Below are 22,425 nucleotides of genomic sequence, written 5' to 3'. Positions count from 1 at the left end.
TTAACGCGTAATTAACGCGTAATTAACACCTGTTATTAACCCAGTCAAAAACTAGGAGTTCTACACAGCGCCCTAGAAAGCTTAGAGAGCGTCGGGGTTGAGTTACAGTGCTTTGCAATACCTCCTGGTTAATAACCGGTTAAAAAGTCCCGAGGAGTTCTACACAGTGCCCTATGTAGTACTTCATCTTACCATGGCTCTACCTATCCCTCTTTTACCATCTCCAGGACTTTTGCTCGGATGGAGATCACAAACAATCAAATCTCAAAGACAGCGGCGGAGCGTGATCGCCAGGCGGGTCACACAGGGAGGTCTGGCACTTTTCTCCCATTTCAGGGGCGAAGCGCTCAGGAATCCGGTTTTTTTCTGGCACGACACTCCAGAAAATTATGCAAGACCCTGTAGGATGCGCTCCAGTCGCGTTTCGCGTTCCTGGACAATTTTCCGTGATCTTCTCATCAAGATCTTTTTGTACATTTGAATGGGTATACCAACGTCCGGTGTCGTTGGCAATACGTCTGGCACTGCAGGGCACCGCCAACGTACTTCCGTAAATCATCTTAATAAAAACCCGTCGGAGTGCCGTGACTGCACAGACATGGGGGGAGAGGTGATTATAATGAAACTGATTTCCAGAACAGTTTATCCAGCTTCTGAGAGGTGCCGAGTAATCTATTCAAGAGCTGAAAATAACAAAATATGAAGATAAATGGGCAGTAGTGGGAGCTGACAAGTCGAAGTGACCCGGCTGTACACACAGCAAGTGCGTTGACAACACCGGACATTGGCATCCCCTTTGCCTTGACCCGCATCGAATGTAAACATAGATCCTGATGAGAAGATCCCGAAATTTTGTCTACGACGTTGCAAACAGAGTGTCTAAGCCTAGGTTAGCGGCAATGGAGACTACTGCACGTTCCACGGCGGGGATTTCCGTAGAAATCCTGGGTAAAACCCCTTGAAGTATTATCAAGAACGGTGCTTTTGCAAGACGAAATGCAAGAAAATGATGGCATCGAGTTGGAAACCCCCGGCTAATACAGGCTCTGTGCGCAGTGTCGAAGGAAACAGATTGGTTGGTAGACATCTCAGCAGTACAACAAAATGAGCATCGGCACAAAGGACACAGTAACAAAACATAGAACATCCACCAAGAAAAACGAGAACTTCATAACGTTACGCTCTCTATCATCGACCATTTCTCGAATCAGAGATCATTGGCTCATCACCGGTTTGCTCAGGCGTTACACGCCTGGATACAGCAGCCGAGTCCACGTCCATTGCTGAGATCCCGAGAGAAGCAGTGGTCATATGTCCGCTGGGTCCTGCACCGTGTGTTGAAGTGGTTCCAGGGGCCGTCATGATCCCGACGCCCATACCAAACTTTCGCGCTGGGCGGCTACCATTGCTGCTGGACGACTCACGATCAAGTTCCCGGTGCGAAGTCTGGTTCCGCCGTCTGGTTTCATCCTCCTCATCGGAGTCGTACAGCTCCCCAGTGGGTTGAACGTGCCTGTCAAGGTGGGATGTTGGTTGTCGGTCATCAGGATCTATCAAATCTTCATCTTGGTTCATATCGTCTATTTCGGCGTCGATGGGTAGTTGTGGGATATCTGTACATTTCCAATCATAAGGCTTTGCTGCTACCAGAAGATGAGATGAGTTGGACACACACCCATCATCTGAACGCTGGGCGGTCCCCCAACATTGCGTAGATGCTCCATAACGATATTCTTGACTCGCTCAAGATATGCAGGCGTGTTCATATCCTCCGTGTTGGAAGCCTTCACATCGAGCTGATAATCGGGCCCGAAGTATTCATAATATTCGTTCACTGGGATGTCTGCCCGAAAAGATATGATTGACGAATAGTTCGGGAGTAAATATAGGAAATATCGTTTACCAGGACCGAGTTCAACTCCTGTAGCTAGACCAGTCTCGTAGGCCCATGCCCGGCTGACATTGCGCATAGTATAACCGCCACCGCCGAGGAGAAGGAGTGGTTTGTTAAAGGATTTAACAAACTTTACGCAATTGGCATGTCCTTGAATATAGGAAGTCAGTACATCGATGACATCAACTGCAGGATCATCCAACCTCTCATAGATAGATTCAAACACCCGAGCTTATCGCCTGCCAATGAATCTGTACCGCATTGCAGCACAACTGCTGCGGGGTTGTAAGAAGCCATCACCTGACGAATGACCTGGAAGTCCCCATGAAGCAGTAAGTTTCTTGGTCGCTTGACAGATATCCACTTGGGAAGTTTGCCACACACCGGCTCAAATACACTTTTGTAATTTCCATCGTTGATTCCATCTCTAAGAGGAAAGTTCAGAGCATAATACTTCCCTTTTCCAATCCCCACATCCTAAACAGCCGACCGGTATGAGTTGGCATCAGTCATAATAGTGAAAGAGGCGATCCCCTTACCCGTAATTCACCAGTGCCGGGAAAATACTCCCCGTACTTATGAAAGCTGACGGTCATTACTCTGTCGGTCGTATAAAAAGCTTCTTCCACGCCGTCTCCGTGATGAACGTCAATGTCGATGTATAGAACTCGTGTATGATAACTAAACATCCTCGATTAATAGACACGTTGAAAAAGTCAGCGGCGTCTACTGACCGCAGAAGTTCTAGGATGCCCAAAACAATATCTGCGCGATATAAGAGTTGATGAACCATACAGCCAAGAGGCAGAGGATGATGAAGTCATACCATTCACATAACAGAATCCACTTGCTTCACTCTTCTTCGCGTGGTGGAGACCTCCAGCCCAATTAATCGCGATATCACACTTATCTCTACTTAGTCGAGCCGCACCCTCTGGAAAATTCAATCAAACGTATCTAGATGAAAGCGAGATGTACGCACCCATTGACCCTCCAGCAGATATTGAGCAGTAGTCAAACAAACCGTCAAATACAGGGCAATCGTCACCAACGTTGCCTGGTTCGTAAGTCACGAGTATTTATAAGTTATGGACGGTGTTCAAACAAATGTGGCGTGAGGCAGGAGTGACTCGCTCACACTTATGTTGCTCTTTGATGAACTGATTCATATTGCTCGGTGTAATACGGCTTAGGAAGTCAACGTATTCGTCGGAATGAAACTGCGTCATCTCGCGTTTGGTAGCGGGTTTCGCACGCTTCAATGTAAGCACAGGAGCAGAGTTATAAGACAGTAATCTTGTGAAAGGTGTGATTGTGCACTCACAAATATCTCCATCCTCTTGTACAGTCCGTAGTTCATAACTAAGGAATGGCACATCCGTATACGGGTGGGTTTCATTCTGAATTAGACAAAAAAAATCAAGCCATTATAACTGCTACTCTTCCAGATGAGCGTGGGACGTGATGACGCACGGATGACCAGGACCGTAGTGAAACCCTCCCACATCTGAGTCGAAGAAATAGCACTAAAACCGAACGATCAACGTTCCGCAGGTTATTGCACTGAAAAAGGATAAAAAACGCACCACACGTTTCTTCGCTTCTCCATCTATCTCAAATAGTTCACCAGGCATGATTTCTTGTCGAATGAAGGAGGATAGAAGAGGATAGAGGAAAGATACGAGTTTCTGAGACTATGTGGCAGACGTAATGCCGAGGACGAATCCTGATTGGGAAGAAGCCACGTGGGGCTGTTGTTCAACAGCCTTAGTTTCAAACAGAGTGCGTCATCGCATTGTCATCGCAATTCAGCGCTTTATTGGCTAGTAGATTATAATACAGTAGAATCCCGATGATATTTAAATGCCGGAGCACTCCAATCGAGATTTTCGCGAAGGCATTTCCCGTGCTACGATACTGCTACGATGCAAGAAACAAGAACATATCCGCTCGTCGCCAATCATTAGACAGTACGGTGTCATTTGAAATAGTGAATATTACAGCCCCGTTTTATGCGTATGTCTATAAGACCAAGGGGTAATGAACCGAGAGGGAGAATGTGTACCGATATTCCCTCGAACACTCGGAAATCATATCTTTGCTTTGCCCAGCGGTGCCTCTTTACCCTGGTGGACTAGTGTAGAGGGTGCGAAACCGAAAGATTCCTCCAGTTGGATGTTCTATGCACGGGTAAAGTCAATGAGGTGTTGAATGGAATGAATATAGCGAGACGGACGAGTTCTCCTGTGATTACGCGGACCTGCAAGCATCACACATATCAGTATGGCAAACACAGCAGGCGTAAGGAATATGATGTACCATTGACCAATGATGAACAGCATGCAGACCGGCAAACCACAGCTGCACAAAACGCACTCATACTTAATGACGTTCGATGATTTGATAGGAACCACGATTCTCACCTCCCTGCCGAACGTCGATTGGAAAGTCTGCTCGTACGGAGTGACAGCATCGAGGCTCAAAGGCGCATCCAATTTACTGTTTGGCACGACAGCCTTCAGCTTTGCAATTGTCTCTTGGATCGCCTCTCGCGCAGCTTGTCGACTCGACTCCATTGGCGTATTCCTCGATCGTTTATCATATGAAAGGACACGTGGTGGGGAAGAGGTTATGCACTCGAGAAGAAGAGAGAAATGGTCGCGTGCGTGCCGAAGGTGTTTACCTGAAGAACGATTGTTATAGGGTCATTCCAGATAAAAATACACGGGAATCACCAATGGTAGATCCAGGTAAGTACTTTGAGCTCACCGTGAGCTGATCGTCGGATGTAAGTGAATTGTCCAAAAGATCGATGGCTTGAGCTAGGACTTTCGTTGAGACGTCTAACAGCTGCTCAAGGCTTCGCATTTCAGCAATAGAATGAGCATTGCCATTAGGTTGGGTAACGTCGTAGGAAATTGAATCAGCTAGAGCAGGTATAGTAGCATGGCTTGGCTCAGGAGATATGTGATGACGCATGAGTGGAAGGAGAAGGCAGGCTAAGGGCAGGTTATTGAGGGTGAATGGCTGTAATTACTGGTACGTGACATTGACGGCCGGAATGGTGTCTGCAGGCAGACGCGAGGTTGGCCATGCCTCCCAAGTTACTCGTGATGAAGCTAACATATACGTAAACAATCTCCTGGATCAAAATGTATTGCATTCGAGGCAAAATGAAAAACAATAAGTGTCTCTCTACACAATTGTGGACAGCTCATTGAAAAGAGTAGCTGCCCTCACTCAAAGTGAGAATGACCATGTGCCAGAACTGTGCCCATATCCAAATTCAGAGAAAAAGGCGGGTGAGAGACAGGAAGATGAGTCTAATCAACCGTCGTCGTCGTTCTGGTCAAAGAAGAGGCATTGCGCACCACGCCTGAAAAAGAGGCGTGACGCTGACGTAAGGCATATATATCCTGCCTTCATTCCGGTTACCGCCTGCCATCTGCCGTATTGTCCCACATGCTTGCTTCACTCAGGAAAGCAGGTTCTTTCACCCGCGTACGTGCATTTGAGTCCGTATCAGAGCTTGTTCATATCATGTCTGACCTTTCCTAACTTCTATAGGCTGTGTCTGCGGGCCAGAGGCGCTTCCTCTCCATCCATGAATACCAGTCCGTAAATCTCCTCAATTCGGTAAGCCTGTTCCTCTTCTCAACCCTCCAGTCCGGGCGCTCATCGCCTGCTATTACAGTACGACATACCCACACCGAAAAGCATCGCTGCGAAAACACCACAGGAAGCTTTCGAAGCTGCTCGGGTCTTTGGTACTTTGTTTTGTTGTGCTTTAACAAACGTCAACGTTTATTCTTTATTCTTGTGCAGGAAAGGATGGGTCTGTCATCAAGGCGCAGGTGTTGGCTGGCGGCCGGGGGAAGGGAAAGTTCGATAATGGTCTTCAGGGAGGTGTGCACAAAGTTGAATCGTACGTCAATTTCCGTTTGCGCTTTCTGCACTGGACTGATTGTGAAATCGTGAATAGCCCTGAGCAAGCTAGGGATTATGCTTCCAAGATGCTCGGTGCCAAATTGATTACAAAACAAACTGGTGCTGGAGGCCGAGTCTGTAATGCTGTACGTTTACTTCAATCATCAAACCCTCAACCATCTGATGGCCTGCTGTAGGTAATGCTCGCGGAACGCCGTGATCCCGCGCACGAGTACTACGTCGCACTTCTCAACGATCGTGTTTCTCAAAACGTTGTCCTCGTGGCGTCTGCACAAGGTGGTATGAATATCGAAGAAGTCGCGGCGAAGGATCCCGATGCCATCATTACCACACCCATACCTCTCGCGACGGGTCTCAGCAAGGAGTCTGCCCTTGAAGTTGCCAACAAGCTGGGTTTCAAAACCCCTGAGGCCAAGCAAGAAGCAGCTGATATCTTCGTCAACCTGTATAAGATCTATAAGGACAAGGATGCCACGCAGATTGAGATTAACCCTCTTGCTGAGACCACGGACGGACATGTGTTATGGTAAGTTGTTCGTTCCGTTTGCACTTATCGCAGTGGCACTTATTTTATCATGTGATCAGTATGGATGCCAAGTTCGGCTTCGATGACAATGCGGAGTTCCGTCAGGGGGATATCTTTGCGCTTCGTGATATCTCGCAGGAAGAACCCTCTGAGGTCGAAGCTCAGAAGGCTAATCTGAACTTCATCAAGCTCGATGGCAATATTGGCTGCTTGGTTAACGGTGCAGGCCTTGCGATGGCCACAATGGACGTCCTCGCATTGCACGGTGGCCAACCCGCAAATTTCCTGGACGTTGGAGGGTTTGTTAGATATGTTTCGTGACTGGTGTCATTCAAATTGACCCTGTTTCTCGGCAGGGGTGCGACCCCAGAGACCGTCAAGAAGGCGTTCGAGATTCTCCTCTCTGATCCCAAAGTCAAGAGCATCTTCATCAACATTTTCGGCGGTAAGTGTTTTGACCTGGTCAGCATTGTATCCGCGCTGCAACGAGAAGCTAGGTATCATGCGTTGCGACTACATCGCCGAGGGAGTCATCAAAGCAACTAAGGAGCTATCTCTTAAAATCCCCTTGGTTGTTCGCTTGAAGGGTACGAAGGAGACTGAGGCTAAGGAGTACGTTCATATTCTTTCTTTTTAGGCGACTTTGACTCATTGGCTATTTTGTAATCTCAGAATGATCCGCCAGTCTGGCTTAAAGATCCTTCCTTTTGACAGCCTGGACGAGGCCGCAGAACGTGCAGCTCAGCTGGCCGCCGCATAGAAACTGTAGATCTCATGGTTTATAGACCTTGTTATCTTGCGGTCGCAATAGACTAATATTCGCAAACGTACGCTTGTACAAGGCGATCAGTCAGACTTAGCATGAAGATAAATGATTGAACGCAGAGTACGATAACGACAAGCGACAACGATAACAGATAAAGTTCAGCGTGTGAAGTAGACGATGGGAAAACATAAGGGACATTGTGGGGACATTGTTTAGCTACCATGGGGGCTGAACGTAATGATGTGGTGGGCCAGGAGTGTAGCCACTTTGATGTGGTGGGGGCAGTGGATGATTAGGGGGACCTTGTTGATGCATGCTTGGCATCATAGCATATAGGCTCCGGGGGTCCCCTCTTCCTGCCGGAGCAGGACCTGAATAATTCGGCTGCATCTGCATCATGGGTGCATTCGAATGTACCATTACAGGACTCGCTGGATACATCGATATTACTGGATGTGGGTGTGAATGCGGATGCGGATGCGAGATCCCTGCATGACTCATGACCGGGCTCATAAGCGAGGGAGTGCGATCACGAGTTTGCGAACCATTGGAAGGCCTTGGCTGCAACTGAGTATTCTGCATGACTGGAGACGCATACATCTGAGGTGGTGGACCCTGAGCAGGGTAAGCCATATACTGCGCAGGATACGGTGAAGGCACCGGACGCATCACTGCACCAGATGTCTGAGCTGTTGGACCAGAGACCGACATCCACAGTGGCTGCCCATACTGCGGTGACGGTCCATTCACTATCATGGGTGATGCAGGGCTGGGGCTCATGACGTGAGGATATATCATGGTTGGCACGGGCGAGTGGCTCATCATCGGTGACGGATACGCCATATAAGCAGGTCGCATGTTTGCATGGGGAGCAGAGGACGGATGAGAATAATTAGATGCGCGGGCGGAGCTTGAATTCGACATTGATGAAGAGGGCGGCGGGGGATTCGACGCCTTGTGTAATGATGCGGTAGGTGGCGACGGCACTTGTTGGAATGCGCGGGTGACATCGTGTAAAGACATCCGAGATGGACCGCTCGAGGTGGGAGGTCTCGAAGTCGTTGGCGGTGGCGTCTCTCCATCTTCTGATTTCACTTCTTGCAGGGTGAATGGCACTGAGGGCAGATCGTCTGCAATCCCCTTTAGTGAGTTGACAGCGGGAGCCTCGGCTTTTGAGGACGTTTGTGCCCAAAGAAGCTTTAAATGTTCAGGATCAGGAGCACGAGCAGAGGAATCCTTAATAGAAAAAGAGGCTGGCGGCTTTGTCCACGAAGCTAAAGCGGGTTGAGAGGGCGGAGTTATTGGAACCTGATCCGACTGAGGAAAAGGTCAGAAAGACGACACGCAAATGTGACACTATTTATGCGCACCGAATCGTTCGAACTTTTGCTTTCGGTCTTTTCTCTTGACAGAGAACCACTTCTTTGTTCTTGATGCGCAGATCCAATTTGATTATTCTTATCACCCATTCCGGCTACAAGCCCTGTTGGTGGAGACATACGCGCATCATCAGTGGCCAATAGGGAAATGGTTTGTCTTGGTGACTGTTCGTCTTCCAGCTCACTTGTGACAATGAACTGCACAGGCGACTTCACATGGACTCCATCAGATTGAGAATCACGATAGAAGGCAACACCCACTCCAGCAGGCATCTTCGGCTGTGTCCGCGGCTTTGAAGAGCCGTCAATAGACCCAGATACTACCACTGGGGAGTCTGCTTTCGACGAGATGTCTATAGTAGCAGTGGCGTCATTGTCTGGTGGTGGAGATCGGCTGACGGTCTCGAGCTGCTCAACCTCGAGACAATCCTGTGCCTTTTCCCCTGAGTCAGAGGCTGAAGGTCTCTGGCGCCAACTAGCTACATCATCAGCCTCTCGAGGTTTGCCGAAAGCACCGAATGCAAATTTATTGGCCGAGGGCTTTGCAGGAAGGGTGCCCTTGGGTTTGATCGGCTCCGAAATCCCAGACATACTCCTCAACAGAGTAGGCTTTGGTAGAACCACCTTATATCTGTGTCTGCCTTTCAATATCGGGAGCTTGCGGAACAGAATATCGTTAAGGGAGAAGTCCTTGCGTGTCATGTTTTCCACTGGCGGGTCGAATGACAAGATATCCCATCGGACTTGGGACGGTGGCGATTTCCAAAGATGCATCTGCTTTCTTGAGAGTGATTCGATGGGATATGAGGCTTCTGGGAATCGCACAGTATATGCCCATGGTGGCTTCGGAGACATAATGGGCTCGGTAGCCGTGACATCGAAACTTTCTTGTAGAGCTGAGGTCTCCGGGGCGAACCCTCGCGACCGTAGAGCCGGCGGGACCCATTTCGGTGGTTTTATGATTTCAGCCTTGTGCGGAGGCGATTGTGATACAAGTGTAAGTGGCTTTGAAGATGACAAGTCTGCAAAGCCATTTCTTTGTGATTCCCGATGGACGTCGTGAACCTGCATCCCGTCCAATGCTCCCTTGATCCTTGACATGGTGTCATCAAGCATGGACATTGAAACCTCGCGGTATACTGCTGAACGTGGCGAACGTTGTGACGAGGGGTGAGATGGTACAACCAACGTCTGTGGGAAAGAAGTGTTCGTCGGAGCATGCTCAGCTGAGGATGAAAGGTTTCTTGATGCGGGTAATGGAGCCTCCATAAAATCCGTAGACGACTTCGTTGTCGAAGATGGTAAAGATAATTTTGTATCCGGGCTACTGGCTTCTCCAGACTCTCGCACAGTTTCTAGTCCATGCTGAACGTCGAAAACCATGGCTGACGCATGCTCGCCCGAAGTACTGACAGATACTCTCCGTCTCCATGATGACGCTACATCGTTCCTTGTCGGCACGACTGATTCGCGTTGAAGCAATTCATTGTCAAAGAAATCGCTGGCCACAGGTCTAGTCGGCCGTCGGGGCGTTTCAGGATGTACGGATGTGTCGACAGATACGGTCGCAGGTTCCGCAATACCAACAAGTTTATCCAGCTCGGAAAAGTCCACTTCTTCTAAACTTTCTTCAGGTTCGAGAACGAATAGTTCAGATTCGGGGAATGCAAGTGGTGGAGGAAGAAGTGGGTTCGGGTGCGAAGGCTGCGAGCGGGGAAGTTGGCGAGGCGGCAAAGGTGGCAAAGGACCAGCTCTGCTTCGCCAGAACTCAGGTTCCAATGAGGACAAAACAGTACCAGAAACCGTCGTTCCCCGAAGGGACGCCGAACGCGTTATCCATGCACGAGATGGAACGTCTTGCTCTCGAGACATATGCTTAACAGATGGCGGTCGTGAGAGAGTTGGTTTCTCGGACATTGACGCTACAGGGGAATACACAGTGATTGCGTCTGTTGCGATTGCATTGTCCTTATCCGTTTCAGAAGGCTTTCGTTCTGGAGATATCTGCATAGAGATCGTGGATCAGCACATGGTGTTGTATAAATTGCATGCAGATGGCCTTGACCTCTTCTGTAACTGTCTCCTTTTCTTGCTTGGCAGCATTCATCTTGGCTTCCAGTTCGGCAGCTTTCTTACGGGCTCGCTCTCTCTCTCTCTCACGTTCCTCTTCTTCTTGCTGTCGTCGGAGCCTGGCACGTTCCGCTGCAGAATGCATGGCAGCTTTGCGCACTTCCTCTACGTCGACAAGGGGAACGGTCGATGATGCGGGAGTAGCCTCCGCGAGGGTATTGTTACTTGCGACGCTAGGTGAGCGAAGTGCATGACTTGTGACTGAAGACGCATCCTCTCTTGAAGATTGTTGATGCCACGATTCTCTATTCCCTTGCCGATGAGGGGCGGGCGGGGGGCGCACTGAGGATAGATGAGGGGGTAATTGCCTACCACCTTCGCTCGATACGTCGGGTCCGGATGTATGGGTGTCACCGGTGCTAGACAGCCGTCTGCCTCTTGGCTCATCGGACGAGCCAAATGCGGGAGCATCTCGCCGAAGTTCCCTTAACTCGTTGTGCTGGTCGTTGTCCACTCCAGAAAAGCTGCGCCGCGAACGCTCGGACCCAGTTTTCTCCAGCAGCCGCACATTGTGATGTGGTGGAACATCTCGGCCGTTTCTGCTGTCACCCGTAGTATCTTTGACGTATAAGCATACATACTCTGAGATATACATACAAAGGGGACAAACCATTTGGAGGATGTCGAGGGTGGGAATTAGAGTAAGGCTCCAACCTATTGGATCGCTCGTTGAAGAGAACCCTAGAAGACTCTTGAGGGGAGGAGGGCGAAGCGAATGATGCGGGGGAATGAGTTGGTGCGCCTCTGGCACGACCAAACGAGGATAATGTTCTCGAACGTGGCCAGCTTCTGTCGAAATCGTCTGCAAACCTGTCCTCTTTTTTAATGAGAGCCTGGGGATCACGATCCTTATTTGATGTGCCTCCAATGGAGTCTGCAGATATTGATGGATCTGTGGGCTGAATGGTGTACTGTCGACCATCACCAAACTCGATGACACCGCCCAAGAAATCATCATTATCTTCCTCCTCCTGCCAAGGCCAGTGAGACCAAACAATGATTGTTTTATCAGAAGAGCGTACCTCGTCCCAATGATGGGCATTTGGATTGAGATGAATGCCGCGAAATGTGTCTGCGTCCTGGTTTTGGACGGAAGGAATATCTGATGGTATTTTTTTCTCTAAGCTTCTAGCTGCACGACCTGATGAACACGAAGACGTCAACCACAAGTGTGTCCTCGCGAGATGAGTTTCGATACGCACTCTGTGCTGCCTCAGCTGCTGTAGGGAAATCTTCTTGTACCACTGCATCTGATTTCGTGACTGCGCTAGAACCAGATTTCATGTTAGCCCAGACAGGTTTGTTCGAACTACTAGGAGTCTCTTTCGTGGCTGCCACGAGGCTTGCCCCACGAGACTGAGGTTGGATGACCTTCCCTGCATGGGGAAGCTGCGGGGCGGCATGAATAGGTGCGGGTGAGGATGGATTCCCTGGTGGGATTGGGGAGGGTGCAATAGAAGGTGAGGCGGACGATGGACGGGACCATCCTGGTCCTGTGGTCGTAGAAGATTGTGGAAGAGCAGTAAGCTTGGTTGTGACCAGGCGGGAATGTGAGAGGGGTGGTTGTGGTGTAGGTTTTGCTGATCGGGCGCAAGGTGCATATATAAGTATTTCAAGGCCATCTTATAGATGAGAATAACAAGCCACGCACCAGTGACTCCAATCGACTTGGCTGGAGTAGATGTGGAAGACGGTTGACTAGACCCCGAACCTGAATAGTTCTTCTCCAAGAACTTCTTGTTGATATTCACAGCATTGAATTTCTTTGGATGAGGCGAGCCAACTGCAGATGCAGAAATCGCTCCCCCCGAACCCCCATACCCAGAACCTTTCGGTGCTGCGAGCTCGACAGGCGTACTTGTGGAACCCTGAGGTGCACTCCCGCTCGCCGTCGAGTCAGCCACAACAGGGGGACGCTCAAGCAGCTCGGACGTTGTTGAATAGAAAGTACTATCTGAGGTCCCCCCATTCCCATCCGCCAATACATTTGGTCCTGAAGTCCCCTGCGTCGAGGTATTCGTATTCTCCATAAACGCGTCACTAGACGCCACTTGTTTTCTTTGTGGTCTCGGCTTTCGTAGTAGTGCAGGACCTAGATTGTGTGCCGAAGAAGGATTTAAAAAAGCGTATTCTTGCTTGGATACAACATATACGCGTAGAGTGGTCGACTACGCACCTGGTGATAGTCTGCGCCCTCAAAAATCAGAACGGAAGAGGTAGAAGCAAGTACCACGATACCTGTTTCGGCCACATCGGCGGCGCAAATTCAAGAATAGGTAATTCTTCGGCTGCGGGTCGGCTCCCTCCCCAGATCTCTGAATCTTGCCGCGAATTCACTGTTCTATGGCAGGAATCTATAATCCTCTTTACTATCTGTTCAAGGGAAGGCACTAGATAGCTCCGAATTGAAACTCGTGATTTCGCCATTCGAATCTTGAAGTCGTCGTAACCCCTGCTCAGAATAGAAGATACAGCCTGCAGTGGAACTTGTCAAGTATCCCTGGTGCTACATGAACGAATCACAACAAGTAACAAACGTAGCATAAGAAATAGAGTGAGTATGTACACAAATCAAACTCTCTATAGTCTCACAAAACACCAGCCAGCTCGGTCTCTCTTGCATTCAGCTGGGCTACTTCTCCCTCAAGTGCAACATTTGCCATTTCGACCTGGAGAACGCTTGAGATGAGCTCGGTCCACCGAGTCTCAAGTGACGTGAGTTGATTCCCGATGCGAGTCTACAAATTGGGCGTGACTCGGCTGCTCGCTCTTCTGAAGACAAATATGTGCGAACCTGTGTATTCTTCCTCTCCCGATTGACTTCTGTCGTCTGCTCCTTCAGGTCCTCCAACATTTTCTCTGCCTTCTTAGTGTCCGCCTCCAACAGGAAATTATGTATTCGCCATGCATTGCTACCGTACTGTTGTAGTAGGGCCAAATTATTGTGCCTAGTCAAGCACGTTTGATATGAGCAAGGCAGCTACAGCGGGCCAGGGTGCCAATCAGCGTCGAACTCACCTTATACGTTGATGCTCCAGCTGAATGTGGGCGTTGTCCAATGCTGCTTTCCAGTCTTCGTCAGATCCCGGTGTAGACGTCGGAGCAGGTAGCTGGAATCGCGTAGTGTCTATTGCAGATAGTGGCTGCCGCGCTTCTACACGCTTCAGTTCAAGAGCAAGTAACGGGTGAGTCTGACAAGAGGGTATATCAGTATTACAACGAACGATGCTTTGTTTCGTACGAACGGAGAACAGCTTAAGTGGAGGTGGAATGCGCGGGTGCAGCTTCCCTTGTTCTAGTCTTTGTGTTTCTACAGCTAGCTCGTGCTGGACCTTTTCTCTGAGAACCGAGTGCACCTCCAGATCGTTATCATAATAAGGCAAGGAATCGAAAAATACAGGATCTTGTTGATTTTCTGAGGTCATGGTGGATGAGCGGGTAATACGCTGTGATACACCAAGCGGAGTTTGAACCCCTTCACAAGAGCTCGTTGGTCGTGACGGTGACCACAACCATGTCCCTACGCACCGCGGTTCGAGCGAGCAACTTGCTCAAAGTCGCTGCGCGGTCTGTTTCTTCGGCTGGAGCACAGCCTTTTCGATCCATTCACTCGACGCATCCTTACAGAGGTATATATAGTCCGCCATTTCCTGTTGACCGGATCGACTCAACCTTTCGTAGCATCAGCATCTCCCTTTGCCGAGGCTACATCACCCAACCCCACGATCACCAAATACGCTGAGACCACAGAAAAGCTTCACGACTACGGCTCGTATCTCATCCGATGTTTACCGAAATTCATCCAGCAGTTCTCTGTGCTCAAAGATGAACTCACACTATACATCTCTCCCTCTGGCGTCGTCCCCGTCCTCACATTTCTTCGCGATCATTCACAATGTCAGTTTAAATCGGTTATGGACCTTACTGGCGCGGACTTCCCTGAACGTGACAAGCGCTTTGAAGTCGTGTATAACCTGCTGAGCGTTAGACACATGGGAAGAATCAGAGTTAAGACGTATGCTGGGGAAGCTGATGCTGTTCCGAGCGCGGTCCCTGTTTTCAGGGGGGCTGATTGGTACGTATACCCATACACAATGCTGTATCCAACTCTCAACGTCGCAGGTACGAGAGAGAGACTTGGGATTTATTCGGTATCTTCTTCAAGGACCATCCGGATCTGTACGTACCGCATTTGACATATTCGTCACCATTCACTGATTTCAACCTAAGCCGTCGCATCTTGACCGACTATGGTGCGGCTACTGCGTTGAGAGACTTATAGACTGTTGACGATGTTGTAGGTTTTGAGGGCCATCCTCTTCGGAAAGATTTTCCCTTGACCGTACGTCCTACGGAAACTTTGAATTACATACGTTAACAACCCCAATGTATAGGGCTATACTGAGCTTCGATACGACGAAGAACGGAAACGTGTTGTCTACGAACCTCTGCAGCTCACTCAGGCTTTCCGGTGCGTGCTGACTTGCATCCGTCACTATTGCTTTGCTGACTGCAGTTCGTTCGGCATAGGAATTTCGAGTCTTTGTCGCCCTGGGAGCAGGTCGGTGATGGCACAGAGCCGCGCAAGCCGGATAATTTTAAGCCTGTGCCTTCACCAAAAGCCGAGGAGTCCCAGAAGAAGTGAAGGCTCGTTTGCTGGAGTAGGGCTGTCCAGTAGAGTCGTAAATTCGTATAGTTCATTCCACCTCCATGTCGCGATATGCTAGTACAATAGTCCGGCAGCGATCATGGGAAACAATCGGGGCGAAAACAATGTGTGAGCATCTACGCAGCCAGCGTAGTCGCTTGGTCTTCATTAATGACGTTCTTATCCTTATTCGTCCAACCCATCCGTGTGACAATATACTCTTGTCCGACCACTTCCACGCCAACTCTCAAAGCCTCCGCCACGAGGTCTTCTACCCAGTCGAAGTCATCCCATAAATCCATCCATTTGGACGGAACTGCCTGCGTAACAGTCGTGTGGACAAGTTGGTGTGCAGGATCAGATAGGTGGATGATAAACTGAAGATGAGATGATATCGTCGACGTTGGTTCAGGTATCGAGAGCTGGGTCGTGAATGGTTGTATCCGAAGGTAGACGTATGAATAGGTGATTGGATTCTGTAGAGAGGTCGGCTCTGTAGCGGGAGGGTTATTGTTGTTTTTGATCATCTCCTCAAGATTGGCCTGCCGACACGGTTGAGAAAAGTCATAGAATCTCGGAAGATACAAGCACCCTCACTTGGGCTAGTTTCAGCGCAGGTTCAATTCCCTCGACAGCATTCATCTCCCGTTTTGATGATCCAGAGCTTTCTTTCGGCTTCGATTCCTCTCCTTTATTCACAACAAGATCGCCACCTTCAACTTGTTCCATGATCTAGAAGAGCATTAAGAGAGCCAGTGGATACAAGTAACGAAAAAGCGTACTCTTGTGAGAGCGTTGTAAACCAGCGACTCGATGCCATCGTAGCCTTTCATGTCGTGGCTGAGCAATACCTGAATGACCTCGTGCTCGGAGATAGGAGGAGCCACAGCATTCAGAAGTTCTGTAAGGGTGGAAAGCCCGACGCGCTTGAAGTCCTGGCCTTGAGATTCATGAACGCAATGCGCCATCCAGCAATAGTGTACACAACGTACTGAGCTTGTCTAGCTGTGCGTTCTTGGCGTATTCCAGCATCCCTTCACTCCATTTCCGGGCTTGATCCTGCTTCGGCAGATGCTTTACTTGTTCATCCACAACCGTCTTCGCCTGCTGCAGCGCAGCTGATGCACTTGTCCACACATTGCCCCATCCCCAACCGCCAGACTGCGTGGAGCGTTGGGGTTCTTGGTGCGCCGCTGGCATTTCCACGTTGACAGAAGAAGTAGCAGGCGACGCGCCCCTAATAGATGACGATGTCGATGCTGCTAAGGAGGAAGGCGGGCCCACCTTGACTCTCTCGGCGCTCTTTCGGAGTGTTGGAGTTCCAGCCCGCGAAAGTGGTCGATCAATGTATGAAGTCGTCGTGCGTACAGGCTCTGAGCTCTTCTGGGTGATTTCATCAAGGAATGCGAGCACCTCCGCTGCTTCGCCCGGATTCGCTGGACTGGGTGCTGCGGTGGATGCGCTTCCACTAGCTGGAACGTCTGGAGAAAGGGAGTCGAGGTCATCGAGGAACTGTAAAGCTTCCTCTTGCTTGGACTTGGATCTCGTTGACATGATAGAGGGAATGTCGATCAGTGACGATGTTCTTTGTTGAATCGAACACTACTTGATAGTGGTTGCGACCAAATGCAGGCGTGAGACATATATGCCTAAACCGCATGAAGGTCTCCTACATTCGAGCCCGTAGATTAAGCTCGGGCAGTGAACGTGAACGGTCGCCCGAGGGTCTTGCACACAATATCCACTCCAATCAGCATGCCGGATCAAAGCGAACAGTCAGAGTCAGAGTCAGAGTCAGAAGAGGAGTTGTATCATGTCGGTGCGTCTGGTCGAGCTTTTTGATTCCGAAGCTCATTTCTGTGTGTACAACGTGCTAGAGGTCATCACAAAGGCCAGAGTGAGCGAAGATGGGGATTGGGTGAGTGATCCTCGTCGAAGTTCCCTGTGTACGCTCACGAGCAAGTGGCACGATCAGGAGTATCATGTCAAGGTGCGTTCAGGTATTCTGCTTTCGTTCTGGCTCACATATGGCTTCCATATTCAGTGGGCTGGGTATGGCTCCGACGCGGACAGGTAAGATTATTGGCTCTGTTATTTTCCCAATTATCCCCAAATAACTCGATGTGCAGCTGGGAACCCGAGAGAAACGTTCAAGGTTGCGAGCGACTGCTCTCAAGCTTTTGGGACAACGTAGGTATGGATGACGGGGACTACGATCCTGGTTATGTGACGGAAGCGAAACCAGCTTGGATAAGTGAGTATCTCTCTGGCGAGTCCTTCCTTCTGACCCTTTTTCAATACAATCCCTTTCCCGGCAGGGAAGGAACGAGAGTTCTTTCACAAAAACTTCGGCAAAAACGAACAAGAGAGAAAGAGGCTAAAGGAACTTGAAAAGAAGAAGAAGAAGCATAAAGGATTCAGTGTTGGTACTACTTCCCATTGCTACCCACAAACAACCATGTGAAGTGCATTGCAGGTATCGGCATCGAACTCAAAGCGTTCGACGGAAAAAGAGTCAGGTGCAGACAAGATCAAGAAACTCGTTCGGAAAATCAATGTACGCTCGAATCCTTTCATTTTGATCAGAATCACTCATCAATTGTTGCTGTTTTAAGGGAAGCGATGACGATTCGGATGACAGACCCCTATCCGGATCTATCAAACCAGGGTCGGGTTTGAAACGCAACCAAGGCCGGGATACAATATCTATTTCGGACTCTGAGTCTGACGCACCCCTGTCTACACAACGAAAGGCGTCGAGCTCTGGCATAGGAACGAAGCGAAAAGTGACGTCGACCTCACCTCTGCCCAATGTATGTCATTTTTATGATTGTATCCTACCGACTCTGAACTGTGTTTGATTCAGTCGACGCGCAAGGTATCACCGAGGGAGCGACCTCGAAAGCTGTTGAAAACGAACTCAAGTGCTCGTGATATCAGGCCACCTGAGACATCGGTGAGTGGACTATCCATGTTATCGGATTGTCATTTTAAGTTTTGGATCAGAGTCGAGGTGTGGACCGGGCAGTAACACCCTCCCACTCTGCGTCATCTAGTCCACCCGGTTCACCTACATCCCTTTTTTCCGCGAACAGCCCTTCTCATCCGCAGTCACCGCTGCCGCCAGCTCCTTCAGCACAGAGGACAGCTAAACTTTCGACAACGTATAAACCTCATATTACAGCCCGCAAGCCCATCAGAGGTACCTATAACGATAAGCACATCCCTGGTCGAATTCAACGATGGGATAATCCGCAGTTGGCCAGTGGAAGCACCCTTACGACAAAGCAGCGTGTCATTTCAGAAGGCTCAAAATCGTTCGGTAACGCTATAACTCCTCGTGCAGGGCTTTTAAGTCAACTGTCATTCAAGAAGAAACCTCCTAGGACGCAGGAGCTGATAGCGCAACCTACTTCTCAACCTCGACCGCTCCCTGCTGGTCCGCCCTCAGTCGCTACTACTCAACCTGAATCATCGCGTGTATACAATGCAGCTGACCCCATCCAGTCTCCAGTTCATACGGATGATCATCAAGATTATGGCGGGGGGATGGGTATGGATATACATCTTACAGAGCCAAGGAATACTCTCTTTACCTCTCGGTTCGGGCTTCGCCTCTTTTTTGCTTGCGTGGTACTGATCATCAGCCTTGCTTCAGCCAAACTCTCAGGGAACCGATGGCCACCGTACTGGAGTTTTTGGATTCAGTGCCAAAGTATGGTCCTCTGCGATATATCTTGACTCAAATCCATTCAACGCTTCGATATCAGGAATCCCTTGTCGCGCCCTTCTGCTCCTGCTTTTAAGTCAAGCACGAGCAGCACATATAGGTTTGATCTCATCGATGTTATATGTTTTTCATACTGATACGTTGTAGAGTACCGCGGAAATTCAAATGGGTTGGCGAGATTTTCATCAATACCGAGAGAGATCGTGCCGAACGACTATGTAATGCGATGTTATCTAATTTGACAGAGGGGATACCGAACGGGTCACGATTCAGTTATCACTTCGATGACGAGCGTCCGGTCGACTCCATGAAGTTGGCGAAGCTGCTACATATCTCCGACTTTTGTTTACTTCAATCAGCATGCATGCCCATCGCGCAAATGGCCAAGTTCGGACCTGTTGATGACAAGGATATCGAAGCATCCGAGGCATTTCAAACACTTAACAAGTATATGTCGCAGGGGAGATTGGTATGTACAAGAGACATCTTTTGTTCTGATACGTGTGATAATCCTCGAACGCAGGTAACCTATGTTATCCTGCATTCTCGTCAAACAGATCTATCGGCTCTCATGCTTGTTATACCCTCCACCTCCGCAGAATTGTGCCATGAGTTCAAAGTACCCATGCGGCTTCAAAATACTGGGGCCCTCATTGCAGCACTAATTCCATGGGCAATGTCTGAGAAGGAAGCCGTTGCTCTGCGAGTCTGGCGAACTCCTGAAGAGAAGAAAATGTTCACCCAGCTGATTCGCAATCCAGAGCCAATTTCAGATCCTCCCCGCGTTCTTCGTGATGATCCTATGTATCATCGCGCTCTACATATCCTCAAATTTCCGAAATGGCTTCATGACCATATGTCACAGCCCGATCGAAAGTATTGCATATGGAACTTTCGTAGCGACCACTCGCAGGAGGAGTTCGAAACAATAGCGTTGAGGTCAATTTTGAAACGCTGCGGTGCACCGGACGTCGCCCTCAATGCCCATGCTCGCATTGTTTTCGTGCACGTTGGCTCCTTGACTACTTTGTCCAAGTTACCAGCCCTTACCGAACGCCGCAAGAAATTTGCACACACGCAGTTCTTCACATATGGAACACATCAAACCGTATCTTCTAAACGATGGGGTGTACGCGAGATTTATCCACTAGGTCTGTTCGTCTCTGTTTTCCATGTAGTTCCTGATTTTGTTTTCCATGTAGTTCCTGATTTTTTTTACTGGTTTCAGGTGGCATCGTCACGTTCACGCCAGCTGCTTTCCAAGACTACCCATTTGCTGTGTACAGATTGATATCTATGATAGAAGAGCATCCTCTATGGGACTGTTACATCACTCCGTCGTTATTAGCCATGCTGGCTAGAGATACCTGTGGTTCTGAACCCCTTATCAATTTTGAGCAGTTCGTTCTCTTTCTATATCATTTTTTTTTGTTGTTGACTCAATCTCAGAGGGTCCTTTGCATATGCTGACCTGTTAAACATGATCGAGACAGGAGCACTGTCACTTCTGTCAACACCGCCTATCAGCCAATCTAACAGCAGACAAGTATCAACCTGGGTCTCCTGGCAAACAGAACTTCCTCTCCTGCAAGCTCGTGACATCTTAGAGCGGTGTTTGCGATCGTTCGTGGAACAACATACAGAGTTGCCGGAGGAGCAATGGTCTTCCTCTGTCGAAAGAGAGATCCTATCATCTCTCGCTTCTATCCAATTGCAACCGGCCATTATGGATAAATATCGACGGTTTGTCGTCTTAGATGGCCAACAGGGCGAAGGTCACACTCCAGGAGGCGTGAGTCCTTCATTTCAGGCCATCTTCTTCCGTTGATCTCATCTTTAATCTCTCTACAGGTTGAATGGACTCCCATGTCGCATTTCGATTTTCAAGACGACTTTTTCCCTCATATCAGTTCACAATTATTGTAGTTCAGCGTCGGTGGCGACAGGGACGAGCCAATCCATTGATAATTACCGCAGCTGGTTCTCAAAGTATTTTCTTGCCAGTTGAGAGTCGTATTTCATATTGCACCCCTATATCCTGCACTATCAAAAAATGAATTTACCTCTGTATCTATGTCTATTCGTTGCGTAGACGTCAAACAAACCAGGAAGTCATGTTTTCGAAGAGTAGAGGATGTATACTAGACTTGACACGAGTCGGCAGTGCCTAAAAGCATGTGATTGTGAATTCATCCGAACCCATTTGATCTCCAGGTAACCGGCCACTGGTTGGCTGGTTAGCTGCTCGTCATATTTGATACCCCACATCTCATCGTCTCTTCCCCACATACCGCATTGTACGAGTATACATGCCTAACATTGAAGAAATCCTTGCGAACCCACGCTATCATGACTACTTGGCCATCTTGAAGGGCGCGCGGAATGGGTTGGTGTATGGAGCTAAAGTGAGGTTCCCCCATGCCTTGATAATGGCTATTCTATTCGGGCGTGGAGAGTAAGTTCACTTTGCCTTTGGTAGTAGCTGGGGTAGATATTGATCAGATGGAACAGCTGGCAGACTCGTCTGCGGGTCATTTTTCGCGCTACCAAACATCATGCACTGAACCTCGCCAAATTCGTCTCGCTCTACAAGTCGTTTTTGCTCCTACAGAAGAAACTCAACGGCGGAAAGGAGAGATCGCATGATACGTTCTTTGCAGGTCTGCTCGGCGGCTACATTGTTTTTGGCGACCGAAACGCTATCAATGAACAAGTACGTATATTGCGCTGATCGTATGTACGGCTCAAGCTGATGTGGTACGTGTTTTTGACATAAAGATTGTACTGTACGTTTGCTCGCGCGTCGTAGCATCTTTCATACCCCGCGCTGGATCGCCTTACTCCATGTCATCCACGAGCCCCTCTGGCGTAAAGCCTGTCCCCCCAGACTCCCGCTACTTTTCCGTCTTCGCGGCCGTATCTTGGGGAATGGTCATGTGGTTATTCCAGCATCGGGGGGAGACCATTCAGCCCGGGATGTTCAACTCTATGAAATACCTGTATCGGGATTCCGAGCACTGGAACAGCCTGCGGACGTTGTTCTGGCATAACACATAATTGGTGATATGTTGTTAGACGTGTCTTTCAATGGTGGTAACCGGTTAAAGGCTAGAATTGGATGGGAGACTAGGTACCTGATTGTTCCACATTAGTTCTGTCCTTCCGAGTATCTGTTCTTTTTGCCCTCTTGTCCTCTATCACATTCCGATACTGTCAGGTCTCCACATGAAAATCCATAAAAGCGTATCAAATGATCAAAACGCAGCTTCCAACAGTGACGCCAATCTACGGTACGGGCTAGGATGCGAGTCCAGCTCACAAGCCCAGGCAAGCTCTATCTTTGTCCGATGGCTTCAGTCATTGTACCGAGTGTACAGAATGTATACAGAGTATTCGATACTGTG

General features: G+C 49.1%; 8 protein-coding genes across 8 annotated transcripts; 4 read left to right on the top strand and 4 right to left on the bottom strand.

The window, feature by feature from the left end:
* Nucleotides 1–1,057: 1,057 nt before the first annotated feature.
* Nucleotides 1,058–3,528, bottom strand: HETIRDRAFT_149764 (uncharacterized protein; the record flags this gene model as incomplete). Its single annotated transcript, XM_009543131.1, has 12 exons — nucleotides 1,058–1,613; nucleotides 1,676–2,044; nucleotides 2,098–2,206; nucleotides 2,279–2,371; nucleotides 2,434–2,575; nucleotides 2,629–2,659; nucleotides 2,721–2,828; nucleotides 2,877–2,951; nucleotides 3,033–3,150; nucleotides 3,219–3,294; nucleotides 3,368–3,420; nucleotides 3,481–3,528. 12 exons carry the CDS (start codon nucleotides 3,526–3,528, stop codon nucleotides 1,189–1,191), a joined length of 1,647 nt encoding a protein of 548 aa, XP_009541426.1. The 3' UTR covers nucleotides 1,058–1,188.
* Nucleotides 3,529–3,984: 456 nt separating this feature from the next.
* HETIRDRAFT_121883 (uncharacterized protein) lies at nucleotides 3,985–4,762 on the bottom strand (the record flags this gene model as incomplete). Its single annotated transcript, XM_009543130.1, has 5 exons — nucleotides 3,985–4,074; nucleotides 4,131–4,154; nucleotides 4,214–4,255; nucleotides 4,318–4,577; nucleotides 4,630–4,762. The coding sequence occupies 5 exons, from the start codon at nucleotides 4,760–4,762 to the stop codon at nucleotides 3,985–3,987; spliced, it is 549 nt and encodes a 182-aa protein (XP_009541425.1).
* Nucleotides 4,763–5,339: 577 nt separating this feature from the next.
* Nucleotides 5,340–7,211, top strand: HETIRDRAFT_437981 (uncharacterized protein). Its single transcript, XM_009543129.1, has 10 exons — nucleotides 5,340–5,395; nucleotides 5,462–5,530; nucleotides 5,589–5,661; nucleotides 5,720–5,819; nucleotides 5,877–5,967; nucleotides 6,019–6,368; nucleotides 6,428–6,667; nucleotides 6,725–6,813; nucleotides 6,866–6,980; nucleotides 7,041–7,211. The coding sequence occupies exons 1-10, from the start codon at nucleotides 5,357–5,359 to the stop codon at nucleotides 7,126–7,128; spliced, it is 1,254 nt and encodes a 417-aa protein (XP_009541424.1). The 5' UTR covers nucleotides 5,340–5,356; the 3' UTR covers nucleotides 7,129–7,211.
* Nucleotides 7,212–7,226: 15 nt separating this feature from the next.
* On the bottom strand, nucleotides 7,227–14,068 carry HETIRDRAFT_443270 (uncharacterized protein; the record flags this gene model as incomplete). Its single annotated transcript, XM_009543128.1, has 13 exons — nucleotides 7,227–7,505; nucleotides 7,552–8,451; nucleotides 8,505–10,517; nucleotides 10,579–11,201; nucleotides 11,254–11,614; nucleotides 11,666–11,784; nucleotides 11,846–12,223; nucleotides 12,295–12,778; nucleotides 12,820–12,881; nucleotides 13,243–13,381; nucleotides 13,438–13,591; nucleotides 13,662–13,834; nucleotides 13,868–14,068. 13 exons carry the CDS (start codon nucleotides 14,066–14,068, stop codon nucleotides 7,458–7,460), a joined length of 5,655 nt encoding a protein of 1,884 aa, XP_009541423.1. The 3' UTR covers nucleotides 7,227–7,457.
* An 89-nt stretch (nucleotides 14,069–14,157) lies between these two features.
* Nucleotides 14,158–15,288, top strand: HETIRDRAFT_431849 (uncharacterized protein; the record flags this gene model as incomplete). The annotated part of the gene is made up of 7 exons (XM_009543127.1): nucleotides 14,158–14,272; nucleotides 14,325–14,718; nucleotides 14,766–14,822; nucleotides 14,874–14,896; nucleotides 14,945–14,985; nucleotides 15,038–15,114; nucleotides 15,174–15,288. The coding sequence occupies 7 exons, from the start codon at nucleotides 14,158–14,160 to the stop codon at nucleotides 15,286–15,288; spliced, it is 822 nt and encodes a 273-aa protein (XP_009541422.1).
* A 140-nt stretch (nucleotides 15,289–15,428) lies between these two features.
* HETIRDRAFT_448027 (uncharacterized protein) lies at nucleotides 15,429–16,845 on the bottom strand (the record flags this gene model as incomplete). Its single annotated transcript, XM_009543126.1, has 4 exons — nucleotides 15,429–15,833; nucleotides 15,889–16,023; nucleotides 16,074–16,231; nucleotides 16,284–16,845. 4 exons carry the CDS (start codon nucleotides 16,843–16,845, stop codon nucleotides 15,429–15,431), a joined length of 1,260 nt encoding a protein of 419 aa, XP_009541421.1.
* Nucleotides 16,846–17,046: 201 nt separating this feature from the next.
* On the top strand, nucleotides 17,047–21,029 carry HETIRDRAFT_306549 (uncharacterized protein; the record flags this gene model as incomplete). Its single annotated transcript, XM_009543125.1, has 18 exons — nucleotides 17,047–17,110; nucleotides 17,169–17,209; nucleotides 17,255–17,281; nucleotides 17,336–17,364; nucleotides 17,421–17,545; nucleotides 17,610–17,713; nucleotides 17,768–17,848; nucleotides 17,907–18,104; nucleotides 18,158–18,247; nucleotides 18,298–18,893; nucleotides 18,950–19,006; nucleotides 19,062–19,121; nucleotides 19,169–19,490; nucleotides 19,545–20,172; nucleotides 20,250–20,421; nucleotides 20,471–20,813; nucleotides 20,873–20,889; nucleotides 20,948–21,029. 18 exons carry the CDS (start codon nucleotides 17,047–17,049, stop codon nucleotides 21,027–21,029), a joined length of 3,036 nt encoding a protein of 1,011 aa, XP_009541420.1.
* Nucleotides 21,030–21,330: 301 nt separating this feature from the next.
* On the top strand, nucleotides 21,331–22,078 carry HETIRDRAFT_305909 (uncharacterized protein; the record flags this gene model as incomplete). The annotated part of the gene is made up of 3 exons (XM_009543124.1): nucleotides 21,331–21,476; nucleotides 21,533–21,734; nucleotides 21,800–22,078. 3 exons carry the CDS (start codon nucleotides 21,331–21,333, stop codon nucleotides 22,076–22,078), a joined length of 627 nt encoding a protein of 208 aa, XP_009541419.1.
* Between the last annotated feature and the right edge of the window lie 347 nt (nucleotides 22,079–22,425).

This window comes from Heterobasidion irregulare, assembly GCF_000320585.1.
Source record: "Heterobasidion irregulare TC 32-1 unplaced genomic scaffold scaffold_01, whole genome shotgun sequence".
Taxonomy (NCBI): Eukaryota; Fungi; Basidiomycota; class Agaricomycetes; order Russulales; family Bondarzewiaceae; genus Heterobasidion; species Heterobasidion irregulare.
This window is presented reverse-complemented; position numbering and strand designations above follow the sequence as displayed.